Genomic DNA, 14524 nt, shown 5'->3' with positions numbered 1-14524 from the left:
CTGCTTAGGATGGCACTGATTGTGTCTGTACAATGCAATGTTAAGCATGTTTTTTTTCAGGTCAGGCCCACTGATCACAGTTTTCTCTCTAGTAATTTTGGCTAAACCTGCAACCATAGCCATTCAAATTACACTTTTCTATAGTGAGAGTGGAAACCCAAAGCCCATTTCTCATGACTGCTTTTGGCCTAATATGTTTCCTGCAAGTTACATTCTCACATTGTCCATGTTACCTGCTACTAACCTCTTTTGGAAATGCCATTCTCATATGACAACTAACTCTAGATATCAGAATGAGCATAATGAATAATGAATGACTGGCAGTGGTGAAAGGGAGTGCTTGGTGCTCATTAATCAAGACGGATGTTGCAAAGGTGGGTTGTTTGATTTGGGAACAATAGAGTGTTCCTTTCTGTGCAACTCATACTTCCTTTGTGTTTTCTCTGATGGATATACTGCTATAACCTGCTGTTTTGGTACGACCTTCCCCTTCTCCTGTATGGGGGGGAGAGACACCTAGTGGTCATGCTTGTGTGTATGGCTTGGTCCATATTGATGTGCTGGGGGGATTTTGTCATTGATTTATTTATTTTATAGGCTGCTTTTCTCACTGAGATTCAAGGTAGATTTAGCAACATAGTAGGAATAGCATAAGAACAAGACACATGTTTATGTGAACAAGGCTATCCAGTTTAAGTGTAGGAATTAACCAGTGATGGACCATTGCTGGCCTGGAGCTGGCACAATGGCAGCATGGATTCATTATGCCAGTGTATTTTTTCCTGTTGCTGGAACAACAGAACATAACAACATGCGTTCTTTGACTGTTTTGACATTGATGAGCTCCTTATGTAGTCTGTTTTTCTCAGTGGGTTCCTTCTGTAAGTGACATTTTAAAGTCCTGACTCTATGAATTGGTAAATTGAAGAAACTGTTTATATGAACTGGTTGGGGAGGGGGGGCTTGCTTTTTTGAAAGGCACAAACTATGTTTGCATATCTAAATTGGGTCTCATTGCTAGTCTCTGCAATGGGAGAACAGTACCACAGAGCACCATATGCCCTTCTGATGGTTCAAGGATTAAAGGAATCAAATGCTTTCTGAATTTCATGCCTCTGAAGAGTTTGAACCAAATTAGTCACTCTTTCTTATGTCCTTATTTTCCTGCATTTCCTGTAAGAAATGTTTTGTGAGCATAGTCAGAAAATATTATATACATTACCCCCCCCCCCCAAGTCTTCAAACTCTGATGTAGTGCATGAGTCATTTGAAACTGTCTCTGAACTGGGGCCATTTTTATCCCCAGTAAGAATTATTTTCCCAGTTTCTTTCTGCAGCCTTCCTTCTTGCTCCTTTATCACAGAAAGGCTGTGAAGTAGAAAGAGAAATGAGTGAAACCAACATGTCCACCATCTCCAGGGTAAAGGAAGCAAACTTACTCTTTTAGCACTGTTAAGCAAATGTCTCTCAGGCTGGTTTAATTTAACATCTGTTTGATTTGTTTAGGTGAGAAAGCAGGGGGGGAGAGCTTTTATGCAATTGGTGAGCCCCTTGGCCAATGTGGGTTTGAATTCACATAGATCAAGTTCAATTGGAGCAAGAGCATCTTTCCTCCCAGTGGCCCCCCTGTAACTTCTGCAAAGTGAGGACAAAACATTTTCCATTATGGAATACGTGTTCAGCACCAGAGAAGCACAGCTTGATTGGCATGCTTTTTAAGGAGCAAAAAGAGCACCAGTAGACAATATGTGTTTTAAAAATCTTAGGGATTTATTTTAAAATCTGAAGCTAGAGTGATGACAGTGACATCCTTACGTTTTGCAAGAGGAAAGGAGGAGGCTGTTTGGCTTGCTGCATTCCTTTCAGCACAACCCTTTGAAGTTCTTTCAAAGGATTGTTTGCTGACCCTAGAACTGTTTGTTCTTTTCTAGGGCAAGTAACATCAGAAGGTAACATCTGATGACAGCAAAGTCTGTGTATATATCTGGGGAGGGGGAATCCTGAACAAAGATTTCATATCTTCAGATAGTTCTCTCTCTCAGTAAGTATATAGCTCTAGCAGTTTCAGTCACAAAAATCTGTAATCATCAATGGATACAGAATGGGTTCCAATGGATAGCTCGGAGCTATAACTTTCCCTGATTCTGGGCTACCAAATTCTATTTCTCATAATATTTTGGGGTAGGGGTTTACAGCAAGTGTTCTGTGACCTTTCAAGCCTTCAGTAACTGTAGGCCTTGTGTGGGATGAAGAGTAATTGTTTATGTCTCACAGGTTTAAATAATTTATGAGTGACTGCTTTTAGGACTGGAGCTTCTGTCCCACTGAAGTGTCATATTGGGGATTTCGGAAGTGGAGTGTGATGCCTCCTTTCCCCATTTTTAATGTATGACTTTTCAATTACAGAAAGTTGGTGCTTTGGGTAGGGTGTACCAACAGTAGGAGAGAAAAGCATAGTGTAGAATTAGGCTAGCTTCCTTCTCTTGGCCCAGATGTTCAGTTGACCCTTCTACCTTTTATAAACGGCAGCTGATAGGATCCTAATCTTCCCGTCCATTACAGTGGGGGAGATACAAAAGGAAGCAACCAAAGGATTGTTAGATTGTGTTTATTTCTTCCAGATACTATGGGGGTGCTTGGCCTTGATCTTTTCTTTTTTCTTTTCTTCCTGCCACCTTATTTTTTTTGCAGAATGCAATCTGATTGAGTTTGCTTGCTGTCTGCAGGAGGCACATTGGCAGCATTTTCTTTCGGTCAGCAACCTCAGGGCCACCATTTTCCCTGCCAAACCACCAGAGGACTGTTTGGATTAAAAACAAAAACAAATAGTAGCTGCTACAGCGTTATAGGACAATAATGTTCTAATGACCTATTGCTATGATGTAGTCTCTTTGATTCATATATATCATTTTTGTAAAGTAGGTTTACACTTTTGTTGTGGAGATACAAGGCGAAAGGTGCAGGCAATTTTTTTTGTCTAGATTTCCTGGAAAGGAATGGGGAAAGGATGCTGCAAGATGGCTACAACAGGGTAGAGATTCACTGCCCAAATGCTCTTGTGGATGCTTGATGGCTGCTGAGAAGACTTCCACATTCACAGGACAATTGAGGCATGTTGGACCCACCAAAGATGGAAGAAGAGGGGATTGCTCTTTGAAAAGAGAGAGAGAGCGTGCAATATGAAACTTGGAGTTCAGAAACATGATGTTTTATTAAACAAATGCCAGACATAAACACTTCATATTTTGTAGGGTGCTACAGTAAGAAACAAGAATCAAGAGTGCTTGGTTTTCTGGGGACCAGACTGCATGGGATGGTGGTAGATCTTTCTCTCTTTAAATTGCCTTCTCCAATAAAGCAGGGAGGAGAGGCTCTCATTTAAAGAGCAAAATGGGCACATAGGTGGGGGTGCTAAACCTTTGATTACTTATCTCCCCTCAGATTGTTCCCTGCAGTTTTTTTATCCATTCAGGTTCATTTTTGGCATCAGAACTCAGCTGTGGGTAAAATCACTTCTGGGGACTGACAGCAGGAAGGTAATCAGAGACAGGGGAGTGTTCGGCAGACTTTCCCACTACATGCCTCTTTTGCTCTTTAAATTGGAACACACACATGTCTAGTGATGCTTAATACATGATTATGGCAGACTCTGTTTTAAGTCTTGTCTGCTTCTGCCACTGTGTTCAGTTTGGCCCTCAGTTTCGCATTTCTGCAAATGTAATTTGAGCAAACACTGTGATTAGCACTCCCACTTTGAAATTCTTCTTATTAAAAAGTTTTGAGTATTCCACAAATAAGCCATATCTTTGTATGCTAGGTCTTGCCATTTATTATTTACTTGCAAAGTGCTCATGGGAACAATGCCCTATGCCAGGAAAGGCCAGTCCTATGGCATCATCCGTTTTAAGGATCTTAGATAATAGGAAATATGAAAGTCACCTGCAATAAGTGATGGTATGAATCAGTATTCATCCATCTGACTGAGGGTAATGAGAGTAAATTCACAGGACCTCCAAACATAACATTTCATTTGGTCCTAAGAGGAAACTTAATAGTATACATCAGTGGTCCCCAACCTTTTTATCACTGGGGACCGGCCAATGCTTGACAATTTTACTGAGGCACGGGAGGGGGGAGTAGTCTTTGCCGAGGGACGTCACCACCACCGCCTGAGCCCCTGCCCCACTTGCTTTCCCACCGGTGCCCCTGACTTTCCGCTGCCTGCTGGGGGGGCACTGCCTAGTGCTACGCCGAGGGGGAGACCCAGCCATGGCGGCTTCTGGAGAGCACCAAAGGCAAGCCGGCAGCAGAGTGGCAAGGCAGCCCCTGAGGCAGGAGCCAGGGAGAAGGATGAAGAGTAGCTGTGGCCCGGTACCAACTGATCCACGGACCGGTACCGGTCCCCGGACCGGGGGTTGGGGACCACTGGTATACATAAAACAATTGTAATTTTCTCCTGTTTCTCTTTCTCCCTGCCCCTCAGGTATTTTTTGAGAATAGCAGCATCACTGTGTGTTATAATGAACTGATTCAAATAGAATATGGTGAGGTACGGTCACAGTTCAAACTACGGTACGTGAAAATATATTCCGAAAAATGTTCATGGAAACATCAGTTTATGTATCAGAGTGCTTTTTTTCTGTGGAAATTTGCATATCAGCTATAGGCTCAACATGGAATTTAGAACATATATACATAATAGCTTATCAAAGAGTTGGAACTTGCAGAGATCGGGTTGTCAACATCTAGGTGGTGGGTGGAGATCACCTGGGATTACAACTGATCTCCAAGCAACAAAAATTCTGAACGATGGATTCTCAGGCTCTGCCCCCAAAATCTCCAGGTAGTGGTGCAGGCGGGGGGGGGGAGCTGCCACCTTCCTCCCTCCCACACACAAAGGTTGGGCCAGGCAGGGAAAGCCGCAGGAGGGCTGCCTCCTTCCTGTGCCTTCCTCCACATCTCCCAAAGGCCAGGCTGGGTGGGCAAGGCCATTGAGAGGCTGCCTCTTTCCCACCCACATGCACCTCTCCCAAAGGTGCTCCGGGAAGACCATAGGGGGTGGGCTGCCTTCTTCTCACTGTTCCCATGATCTCCCAAAGGCTGAGCCAGGCTGGGTAGGGAAGGCCATGAGGGGTAGGCTGTCTCTTTCCTGTCCCCTCCACATCTCCCAAAGGCTGTGCCAGGCTGGGTAGGGAATACAATTGGGGGCTGCCTCTTTCCCATCCCCCTGCAACTCCCAAGGGCCAGGCTGGGTGAGGAAGGCTTCTGGATCCCACCAGCCCCTCTGAAGAGACAGAGGGTGGGGGAAAGCATAGAGCACTCCAATGGCCAGCTGCAGGGCCATGGGGAGGTATTATTAGCCCAGGTTCTGTTTGGGAGGACTTTTCAGAGGAAAAGCTTCACCAGAAGCTCCAAGCTTCACCCAAGCCTCAGCTGGACAGCTTAGTGCAGCCAGATGTTCAACAGACAGAGAGCTCTGACCAACAGGAGGGAATAGAGCTGCAGCCAAACCAGGGCTTAGATTCCAAAGTTGTTGCAAGACCTCCTTATTATTCTTCCCATCCTCCAGCTGCAGCTCCCTGGCTTGTTATCCCACCTGGCTCAATTAAGCAATACCAGCTATGTGCTAGAAGAGAGCTCCAGTTTAAAAGTCACCCACACCATATTAGAAAGACAGTTGCTGACTGCAGAAGACTGGGAATCATCACAGAGTGAGGTCTGAGAGGCTGCTGACCGTCTATATTAACTTGAGGATGGGAAGCTTGGGTTATTGACACAACCTGTGACCTGCTCTTTCTGCTGATGCCCTTGGACTGCCTGAAAGCACCCTTAACTCACTAAGACGTTTATTGCATTCTGTCGCTTGGCATTCTGTTTTTGAAATACTGATTATCTCTGCCTCCCTTGCAGCTTGTCTGTGCTTCCTTCCAGCAGAAAGCTGAAACCAGCAAAGGAAGCATATGGCTTCCCTCCCTTGCCTGGGGGAGATGGAGGGTGGGAACAGACTGAAAATGCAGGGTCTTTCAGAGAGTCTAGCACCTGTTCTACTCAGCAAGCATCAGGAAGAAGAAGAGGAGGACAGATAAGCCCCATGATTGGCTCTCATTGGCATTCTCTCCCTGTTGGCTGCACACTCCCACAGAGGGCCAATCAGATAGGGATTGAGTTGTCTGCATGCAATTTGAACTGATTGGCCCTAATTGACAGACTGCAATTTGCACTGATTGGCCCTCATTAACAGAGTGCAATTTGCACTGCTTGGCCCTAATTGGCAGAGTGCAGTTTGAACTGATTGGCTCTCACTGTAAGAGTGGTATCTCTATTGGCAGCACACCCCCAGGACCAATCAGGTAGGGAGTGAGTTGGCTGCATGCAACTTCAACTTTATAATGTTTAGTGATTAGCAATAGTGATGATGTTCAGTGATTAGTGTTGATATATATATACCATTGTCAGTCAGGCTGCAGCATTAGCGAGGACTCCTCAGATGAGTAAGGGACCAGCATAGTTAGCCCAGAGGTGACTGAAGCCAACAGGTGGGGAGGTGATGCAAGCAAGCCAAGATTTACAACCAAGAGTGTTCCCAGGATCCCCTCCCCCCCCCCCCATCCAGCTCTGAGCTGAATGAGGAAGACCAGCTGCCTGCTCCCAGCTCTCCAGGATCACCTACATCATCACAGTAAAACTCCAAATTAAAAGGAAAAGTGGTTACATGACAGCTACCTGTTGAAAGTGATGCCAAATCATCACAGGATTAAGGCTAAGCAGGTAGCTAGATACTACATAGCAGCTTGAGAGGTGCTGGGGTTTAGTGGCAGCAAATGTAGCCCGATGCTGACATTCCCTCCCCTTGAAGCACTGAGTTTCCGGCCTGGACCTGTATTTTGACTGATCTCTGAACTCCTGACCTACAGATTTGAAACAACCAGTTTCTGTAAACTCCCTTAGCTCTTTTTAATTGGCAGCTGGCCAGCTATTATACCCATATTTCCCAGAGTTCAATGGATTATAAAAATACAAAATACAATAAAATACCATATAGCCCCCTCTTTTCTCTTATAGGATTGCCAATTAGATGGATAGGCATTTCAAAGGAGAACTATTGATTTTTATTTAAAAAATTAGTGGGCTTTGCGGGCCCTTTAAAGCATGGAGAAAGGGGATTGGCTGCCTCGCTTGATTGATAGGCAGAAGAAAGTCGCGTATAAATCACTTTGTTCTCTTCTGCCATTTCCAGCAGCACTTGTGGAGGGGAAGAAGCACAAAATGGCGGCAGAGAAGAGTGAGACAGTAAAAAAAGTGGGGAGGGTCCAGGAGGCGCAATTATATGTAGCGTTATGCCACTCAGCTGGCGTAACGCAATTTTAGTGACCTGCGGAAATGCATGTTTCAATATCTTCTGAAAGCTTCATATGAAAAACAGGCTTGATTAAGTTAAGTAAAGAAACATCTGTGGAAACATTTTAAGCAATGGAAATCCATTGAGTCCATGTCTTCCAGACTGGTTTGTTTATTTTTCAGAAGGATGCAGCTGTAGCTATTTAAAGTTTACTGGAAGTGGAATTACCATAAAGTATTCTAGGTATAAATACATGCATTAAACCAACATTTTCTAAACAGAAAGACTTTTTAATTGAAAAAGTTCTGTTTCCATTGCCCCCCTCTATAGGAGCTACTAATACTAATGTAACTCTAGCCTGTATATTTAACAATATTAACAGTATATAATCATTTGTTATTTGCAGGGCTTGTAATTCAGTGTTTACAGCTCTAGACAACTGTCATGAAGCTATAGAAATAACTAGTGATGATCATGTAATTCAGGTATGGAAAAAGCACTATTTTAATCTCTTGCCCCATACTTCTGTTGTCTCTTTGTTTGTTTTTTGTTTGTTTGTTTTTTGTTATGTCTTTACCTTGTTCTTTGATTAGCTTTTGGAAAGGGATTTTTACAATCAAATGTGCACATAGTATGAGTACTGAATACTGAATACAGCACATGCTTCTTGAATGTACTTCTAAGCTGTGAACTTTACTTGTTGGTTGACATTAATTTTTTGTTTTACAGTATGTTAATCCAGCTTTTGAGCAAATGATGGGCTATCAAAAGGGTGAGCTAATAGGAAAGGAGCTTACTGAACTTCCAAAAAGCAATAAAAACCATGCAGATCTACTGGACACAATCAACACCTGTATCAAAAGAGGAAAAGTAAGTGACTAAATTCCACCTGCATCCTTAAACTATTGAGTTACGTTTTGTTTGGGGGTTAAAAATGTTACTCAATTCCTTTTTGGTAAATTACAAATTAAGAACAAGGTTTCATTTAAGCTATTATTTCTGTCAAAGTGTTGGTAAATTCAGGTGGCTAGATCTTAGATCCTTTGTCAAGAAGACGGAAGACATTATCCATTATTTTCTCTGTCATGCCAGTGATTTTAGTAAAAAAAAAAATAGGCAGTCACATTGGTCCATAAAATCCAAAACAGAAGACATGTAGTTGCTTTTGAAATTGAAATTATGCTTTTGAAATGTGCAAGACTGAGTCTTACAACTGAACCTGACTTATTTCATGGAACTTGGAAACTGAATTCTACCTGCCAGAGGTAAACTACTCCCGAAATGAGGGACATATTGTTCCTGGTTCTAACCGATTTTATAATTGGCAATGATAACACGATGATGTAGACTTAATGAGCCGGTGAAGGTTCATGATCCCATTATTATGCCCGCACTTTCTGCAGCACTGTTATTTCCCCAGTTGGGCCATTATTATTGGACCTTGTGATTTCTTGTTTATCTAATCTTGTCCATATCATTTTTTACACATCAGATTTCATTTAAAAGGCCTATTTTAAAGGCTAGACAATATAGCCTCCCTTATAGTAAACATATAAATGAAAGGATGGATAAGTGATAAACTTAAAACTTGTGGTATGTGTGATAAGATTCCCTGAGATAGCATGAATTCAACCGTTCTAATTTTTTGCTCAAAACTTTATGGCAGAACAAGATACAGTAAAGCTCTTCATGCTCCATGCTTGGTTATTACTATGAATCTTTAAAAGGCTCACAAACTGGCTGGTACTTTAACCTGAGCCAATAAGAGGTAGTCTTTTAAATGCTACCCACTTTGCTTTGTTTTTAAAAATAGGATTGTGAACTGCCTCATGTATTGTTCTTATTTTATTATTTAGGAATGGCAAGGAGTTTATTATGCACGGAGGAAGTCAGGAGACAGTATTCAACAGCATGTGAAGATAACTCCTGTGACAGGCCAAGGAGGGTGTGTTAAGTAAAAAATAACTTCTGCTTTGGTGCCTGTTGGACAAACTCTGAATATATGTGTATGTAGCTTATCTATTTAGACATGTGTGCATTCATATACTAAATATACATACACACAAACACCACTCCATTACCAAATACACATATATCACTGTGTTATTAATGTGGATATAAAGCATAAGCAGAGCCTTGCTGGTTCAGACTAGTGATCCAGCTGGTCTAGCATCCAGTCTCACACAGTGGCTAACCAGTTATTCTGGGAGATCAACAACAGAGCATAGAGGCTGAAGCCTTCCGCCCACTGGCACTGGTATCCAGAGTCTTGCTGCCTTTAAACGTGGAGGTTCCCTCTAGTCATTATGCCTGGTAGCTACTAATCAATCTCCTTTTAAAGCCCATCAATGCTTATGGCCATATTCTTTCTCATTGGATACCATATCTTAATCATTAATTGAGTAAAGAAGTAGAAGAAGCTGCCTGTACAGCTCCATTAATCTCAGTCACATCACAATATTATGTGATTTGTATGATTGGGAAGAACATGTACCCAGATAGATAAACATGTGAATGGAGTTCCCCTTCCAGTTTGGTTCCATCTTCTTTGTCTCAGATTCTTGAAATGTTTACGAGTAATAATATGAATGTTATTTAGAAGATGAATTATATAATATTGGGTTGGATTCATTACTTCTGCTAAGTGAGGATCAGAAAAACCTTTCTCCTTCAGGAGAAGAGTCCTCACTTAATGGAAGGAAATCACTAGATCCAAGACAATAATGCTAGAATTACAAAGCAAAGTGATAACAACAATTTCTTTTAGAAATACCTAGCAACTAATCACCATTTCTATTCTCGGTACATTAGTAACCATTGATTATTTTATATTACTAGGAAAATCAGACATTTTGTATCTATCAAGAAGCTATGTTGTGCCAATGAAAGCAACAAACAGGTACCACGTTCACTTTATATAGCATATAAATTGCAAATCTGACTAATAATTTTCTTTTGTATCAACAATGTATATACATAAATATATTCAAAAATTCTAAATTAAATATATTCAGAAAGTCTAAATCCATATGTTGTCAGGTTATTTTGAAAAAATTCTGTATCTGCATAGAAACTTCTATATCTGCATAGAAAAAAGTATAAGGAAATGGTATATGGAAAATTTGCATAATATTTTTAGAAACAGAAGGGCAAAAAGAATTATGACAACTAGAAAAATCAAAAAGACAAAAGAAAAGTAGAAGAAACTGATGATCAAAAACCTGGTGGAAAAGCTATTGTGAAAATTGGTGAATCAATTCAGAAGAACATTTAGAGTATCCAGAGGAACATTCAAGAATCTGAGGGAAGAACACAGAATAATGTTCAAGAAAAGATAAAGAAAATATTTTTTTAAATAGAAAGGCATATTGAACATGTGAATAAACCTGGCAGTATTTGGCATAATATCTTAGGAAGGAGTCTCAAAGCAGCTTACAATCGCCTTCCCTTTCCAGTCCCCACAACAGACACCCTGTGAGGTAGGTGAGGCTGAGAGAGCCCTGATATTACTGCTCGGTTAGAGGAGCTTTTTCAATGCTGTGGTGAGCTCAAGGTCACCCAGTTGGCTGCATGTGGAGGAGTGGGAAATCAAACCAAGCTCGCCAGATTAGAAGTCCGCACTCCTTACAACTACACCAAGAAAAGAATAATATATGTGTAAAAAGAAATACTATAACAATTTATCAGTGCTCTCTTGGGACTCTACAGAAAATGGAATAAGAGAATATTTAAAAGATAACCTGATTACAATGTTTGTGCCATAACACAGAAAATTTTTAAACAATAACAATTCAAGAAATTTCTCAGGCAATAAAAAAGATGAAAAGGGACAAAGCACCCGCCCTGGATGGGCTGACAGCAATGTATTACAAATATTTTGAAAAAGTTTTAATTATACCATTCCAAAAATTAAGAATGAGATAAAAGAAGGAAAGACAATACCTCCCTTATGGCAAGAGGCATATATAATGTACTATTTAAAGAAGGCAGTGATACAATGCTTCCAGAGTCATATAAACCTATCTCTTTACTGAATGTAGATTACAAAATATTCACAACAATAATGGCAAAAATATTAAGAAAATGCAAAGTAAATTTAATACATTTAATTGAACAAGCTTTGTATCTAAGAAATATATGAAAGATAATATACAATATACAATTTATAATATACACAATTTAATTTGTGAATAAGAATAAAAAGAAGCAGTGTTGTTATTTTGGGATGTAGAGATAGCATTTGATAACATAACACAGCTTTTTCTAGGTGAATGTACTTCAGAATATGGGCTGTGAGCTGGAATTCTGGAACTGAATGCAAGGTATACACTTGAATAAACAAGCAAATAATTTAATAAATGGAAAACAAACAGAAGCAATTTTGATAGAAACAGGAACACATCAGGGCTGTCTCCTGTCCTCTATTATTTATCTTAGCAATAGAAATTATAGCTGCACAGATTAAACAAGACACAATGATCAAGGGAATAAAAGTGGCTGACAGAATTTTAAAAGAAAAATTATGCAGACAATGTGTATCTTAACAGATTTGGATCCACAAAAAACTGTTACAACATGTAAGGGAACATATTCATAGAATCATAGAATCATAGAGTTGGAAGGGGCTATACAGGCCATCTAGTCCAACCCCCTGCTCAACGCAGGATCAGCCCTAAGCATCCTAAAGCATCCAAGAAAAGTGTGTATCTAACCTTTGCTTGAAGACTGCCAGTGAGGGGGAGCTCACCACCTCCTTAAGCAGCCTATTCCACTGCTGAACTATTCTGACTGAATTTTTTTTCCTGATATCTAGCCTATATCGTTGTACTTGAAGTTTAAACCCATTACTGCGTGTCCTCTCCTCTGCAGCCAACAGAAACAGCATCCTGCCCTCCTCCAAGTGACAACCTTTCAAATATTTAAAGAGGGCTATCATGTCCCCTCTCAACCTCCTTTTCTCCAGACTGAACATTCCCAAGTCCCTCAACCTATCTTCATAGGGCTTGGTCCCTTGGCCCCAGATCATCTTCGTCGCTCTCCTCTGTACCCTTTCAATTTTATCGACGTCCTTCTTGAAGTGAGGCCTCCAGAACTGCACACAGTACTCCAAGTGTGGTCTGACCAGTGCCATATACAATGGGACTATGACATCTTGTGATTTTGATGTGATGCCCCTGTTGATACAGCCCAAAATGGCATTTGCTTTTTTTACCACTGCTTCACACTGCCTGCTCATGTTTAGTTTACAATCCACAAGTACCCCCGAAGTCTCGTTCACACACAGTGTTACCTAGAAGCGTATCCCCCATCCAGTAGGCATGCTTTTCATTTTTCTGACCCAGATGCAGAACTTTACACTTATCTTTATTAAATTGCATCTTGTTCTCATTTGCCCATTTTTCCATTGTGTTCAGATCTTAGTGAACTCTGTCTCTATCTTCCGGAGTGTTTGCCAGTCCTCCCAATTTGGTGTCATCTGCAAACCTCCACCCCCTCATCTAGATCATTAATAAATATGTTAAAAAGTACCGGGCCGAGCACCGAGCCCTGAGGTACCCCGCTACTCACCTCTCTCCAGTCTGATGAAACACCATTGACAACAACTCTTTGAGTGCGGTTCTCTAACCAATTCCCTATCCACTTAACTATCTGAAAATCCAGATTGCAGTCCTTCAACTTATCCATCAGAACATCATGGAGAACCTTGTCAAAAGCTTTACTAAAATCCAAGTAAATGACATCAACCGAATTTCCCCGATCCAGCAAACCTGTTACTTGGTCATAAAAGGAAACCAGGTTGGTCTGGCAGGACCTGTTGGAGACAAATCCATGCTGACTTCCTTGGATCACCAAATTGTCCTCCAGATGTTTGCAGATCGCTCCCTTTAATATCTGCTCCATTATCTTCCCCACAACAGAGGTCAGACTCATATTGAAGAATTTGGATCCTTTTCAGGATATAAAATCAACAGGAAGAAGACAAAAAATTCTGATGCAACAATACCAAGAAGATATTACAAAGATTATAGATTGCACAGTAGCCAACAATTCTATTAAGTATCTAGGAACACACTTGCATGCACATGAAAGCTCACGCCTTGAACTCAGTATCCAGAGGAATGGAAAAATAACTAGTTCTTAATTGTTCATGTGTGCAAATGGAAACATAGGAAGCTTATATAAACACACATAATAGGCATTCTATAGATATGTGTCTATGCAGTTCAAATTTAGTAGAGTCAAATGATTATATGTTTGTTTCCCTTTTTATGTAATACCAGAGCTACAAGATTCATCATGATGGGAAGTGCTCAGGAGACCAGTTTCATTCAGGTTGGAAAATGTTTTTTCCTTCTGTGACCTCAGTGGCAAATGATGAACCTCTTCTGCTTTTGTTCTGAAAGGCACCCCATAGAGCCAGCTGAAAAACCCTTCTGTGTGACAGTAGTTTTATTGCTTGTAAATTATCCATGAGCCAGACTGCTTAGAACATAGAGTCTTGCTGGATTAGACTGGTGGTCCAGCTAGTCCAATATCTTTTTTAGCACAGTGGCCAACTGGTTGCTCTGGAGGACCAACAAATGCGTAGATGCCAAAACCTTCCATAATGTTGCTTCTTAGCACTAAATGTGGAGGTTCCCTTAATGAAGAAGAATTGGTTCTCTACCAGAAGGAATCTCAAAGCAGCTTACAGTCACCTTCCCTTTCCTCTCCCCACAATAGACGACACCCTTTGAGGTAGGTGAGGCTGAGAGAGCCCTGATAATACTGCTCAGAACAGCTTTATCAGTGCTGTTGTGAGCCCAGGGTCACCTAGCTGGCTGCATATGAGGGAGCGGGAAATCAGACCTGGCTCGCCAGATTAGAAGTCAGTGCTCCTAACCACTACACCAGTGGTTGGCTCTTTACTGTGACTAGTAACCATTGATGGACCAATTACCCATTAATCTATCAAACCATATTTTAAAGCCATCTGTGCTTGTGGCCCTCAGTCTGTTTGAAGAAAGGATTCAGTTACTTGTTGAATAAAGACGTATTTCCGTTTTGGTTGTCCTGTGCAATAACTGCATTGGATGTCACCAAGTTCCAGTATTGTTGGAAAGAGATAAGAAAGGTTCTTGTATCTACTTTCTGCACCCTATGCATCATTCCATAAAAAATTGTGTACATGTTCTTGTAGTGTAA

The 14524-nt window shown here is 41.0% G+C and overlaps 1 protein-coding gene across 5 annotated transcripts in view; it reads left to right on the top strand.

Moving 5' to 3' along the window:
• PDE8B (phosphodiesterase 8B) overlaps nucleotides 1–14524 on the top strand; it is a 64495-nt gene that overhangs the window by 25485 nt on the left and 24486 nt on the right. For all 5 annotated transcript variants that reach the window (XR_013233066.1, XM_077347342.1, XM_077347341.1 and 2 more), the window contains exons 6-11: nucleotides 4484–4572; nucleotides 7746–7824; nucleotides 8069–8209; nucleotides 9196–9284; nucleotides 10178–10238; nucleotides 13621–13672. Coding sequence is in view for 4 of the 5 variants with exons in the window: in XM_077347342.1 (XP_077203457.1) it covers nucleotides 4484–4572; nucleotides 7746–7824; nucleotides 8069–8209; nucleotides 9196–9284; nucleotides 10178–10238; nucleotides 13621–13672 (511 nt within the window). In the remaining variant the exon portion in view is untranslated. The remainder of the gene's footprint in view (nucleotides 1–4483; nucleotides 4573–7745; nucleotides 7825–8068; nucleotides 8210–9195; nucleotides 9285–10177; nucleotides 10239–13620; nucleotides 13673–14524) is intronic.

This window comes from Paroedura picta, chromosome 7 (assembly GCF_049243985.1).
Source record: "Paroedura picta isolate Pp20150507F chromosome 7, Ppicta_v3.0, whole genome shotgun sequence".
Classification (NCBI taxonomy): domain Eukaryota; kingdom Metazoa; phylum Chordata; class Lepidosauria; order Squamata; family Gekkonidae; genus Paroedura; species Paroedura picta.
This window is presented reverse-complemented; position numbering and strand designations above follow the sequence as displayed.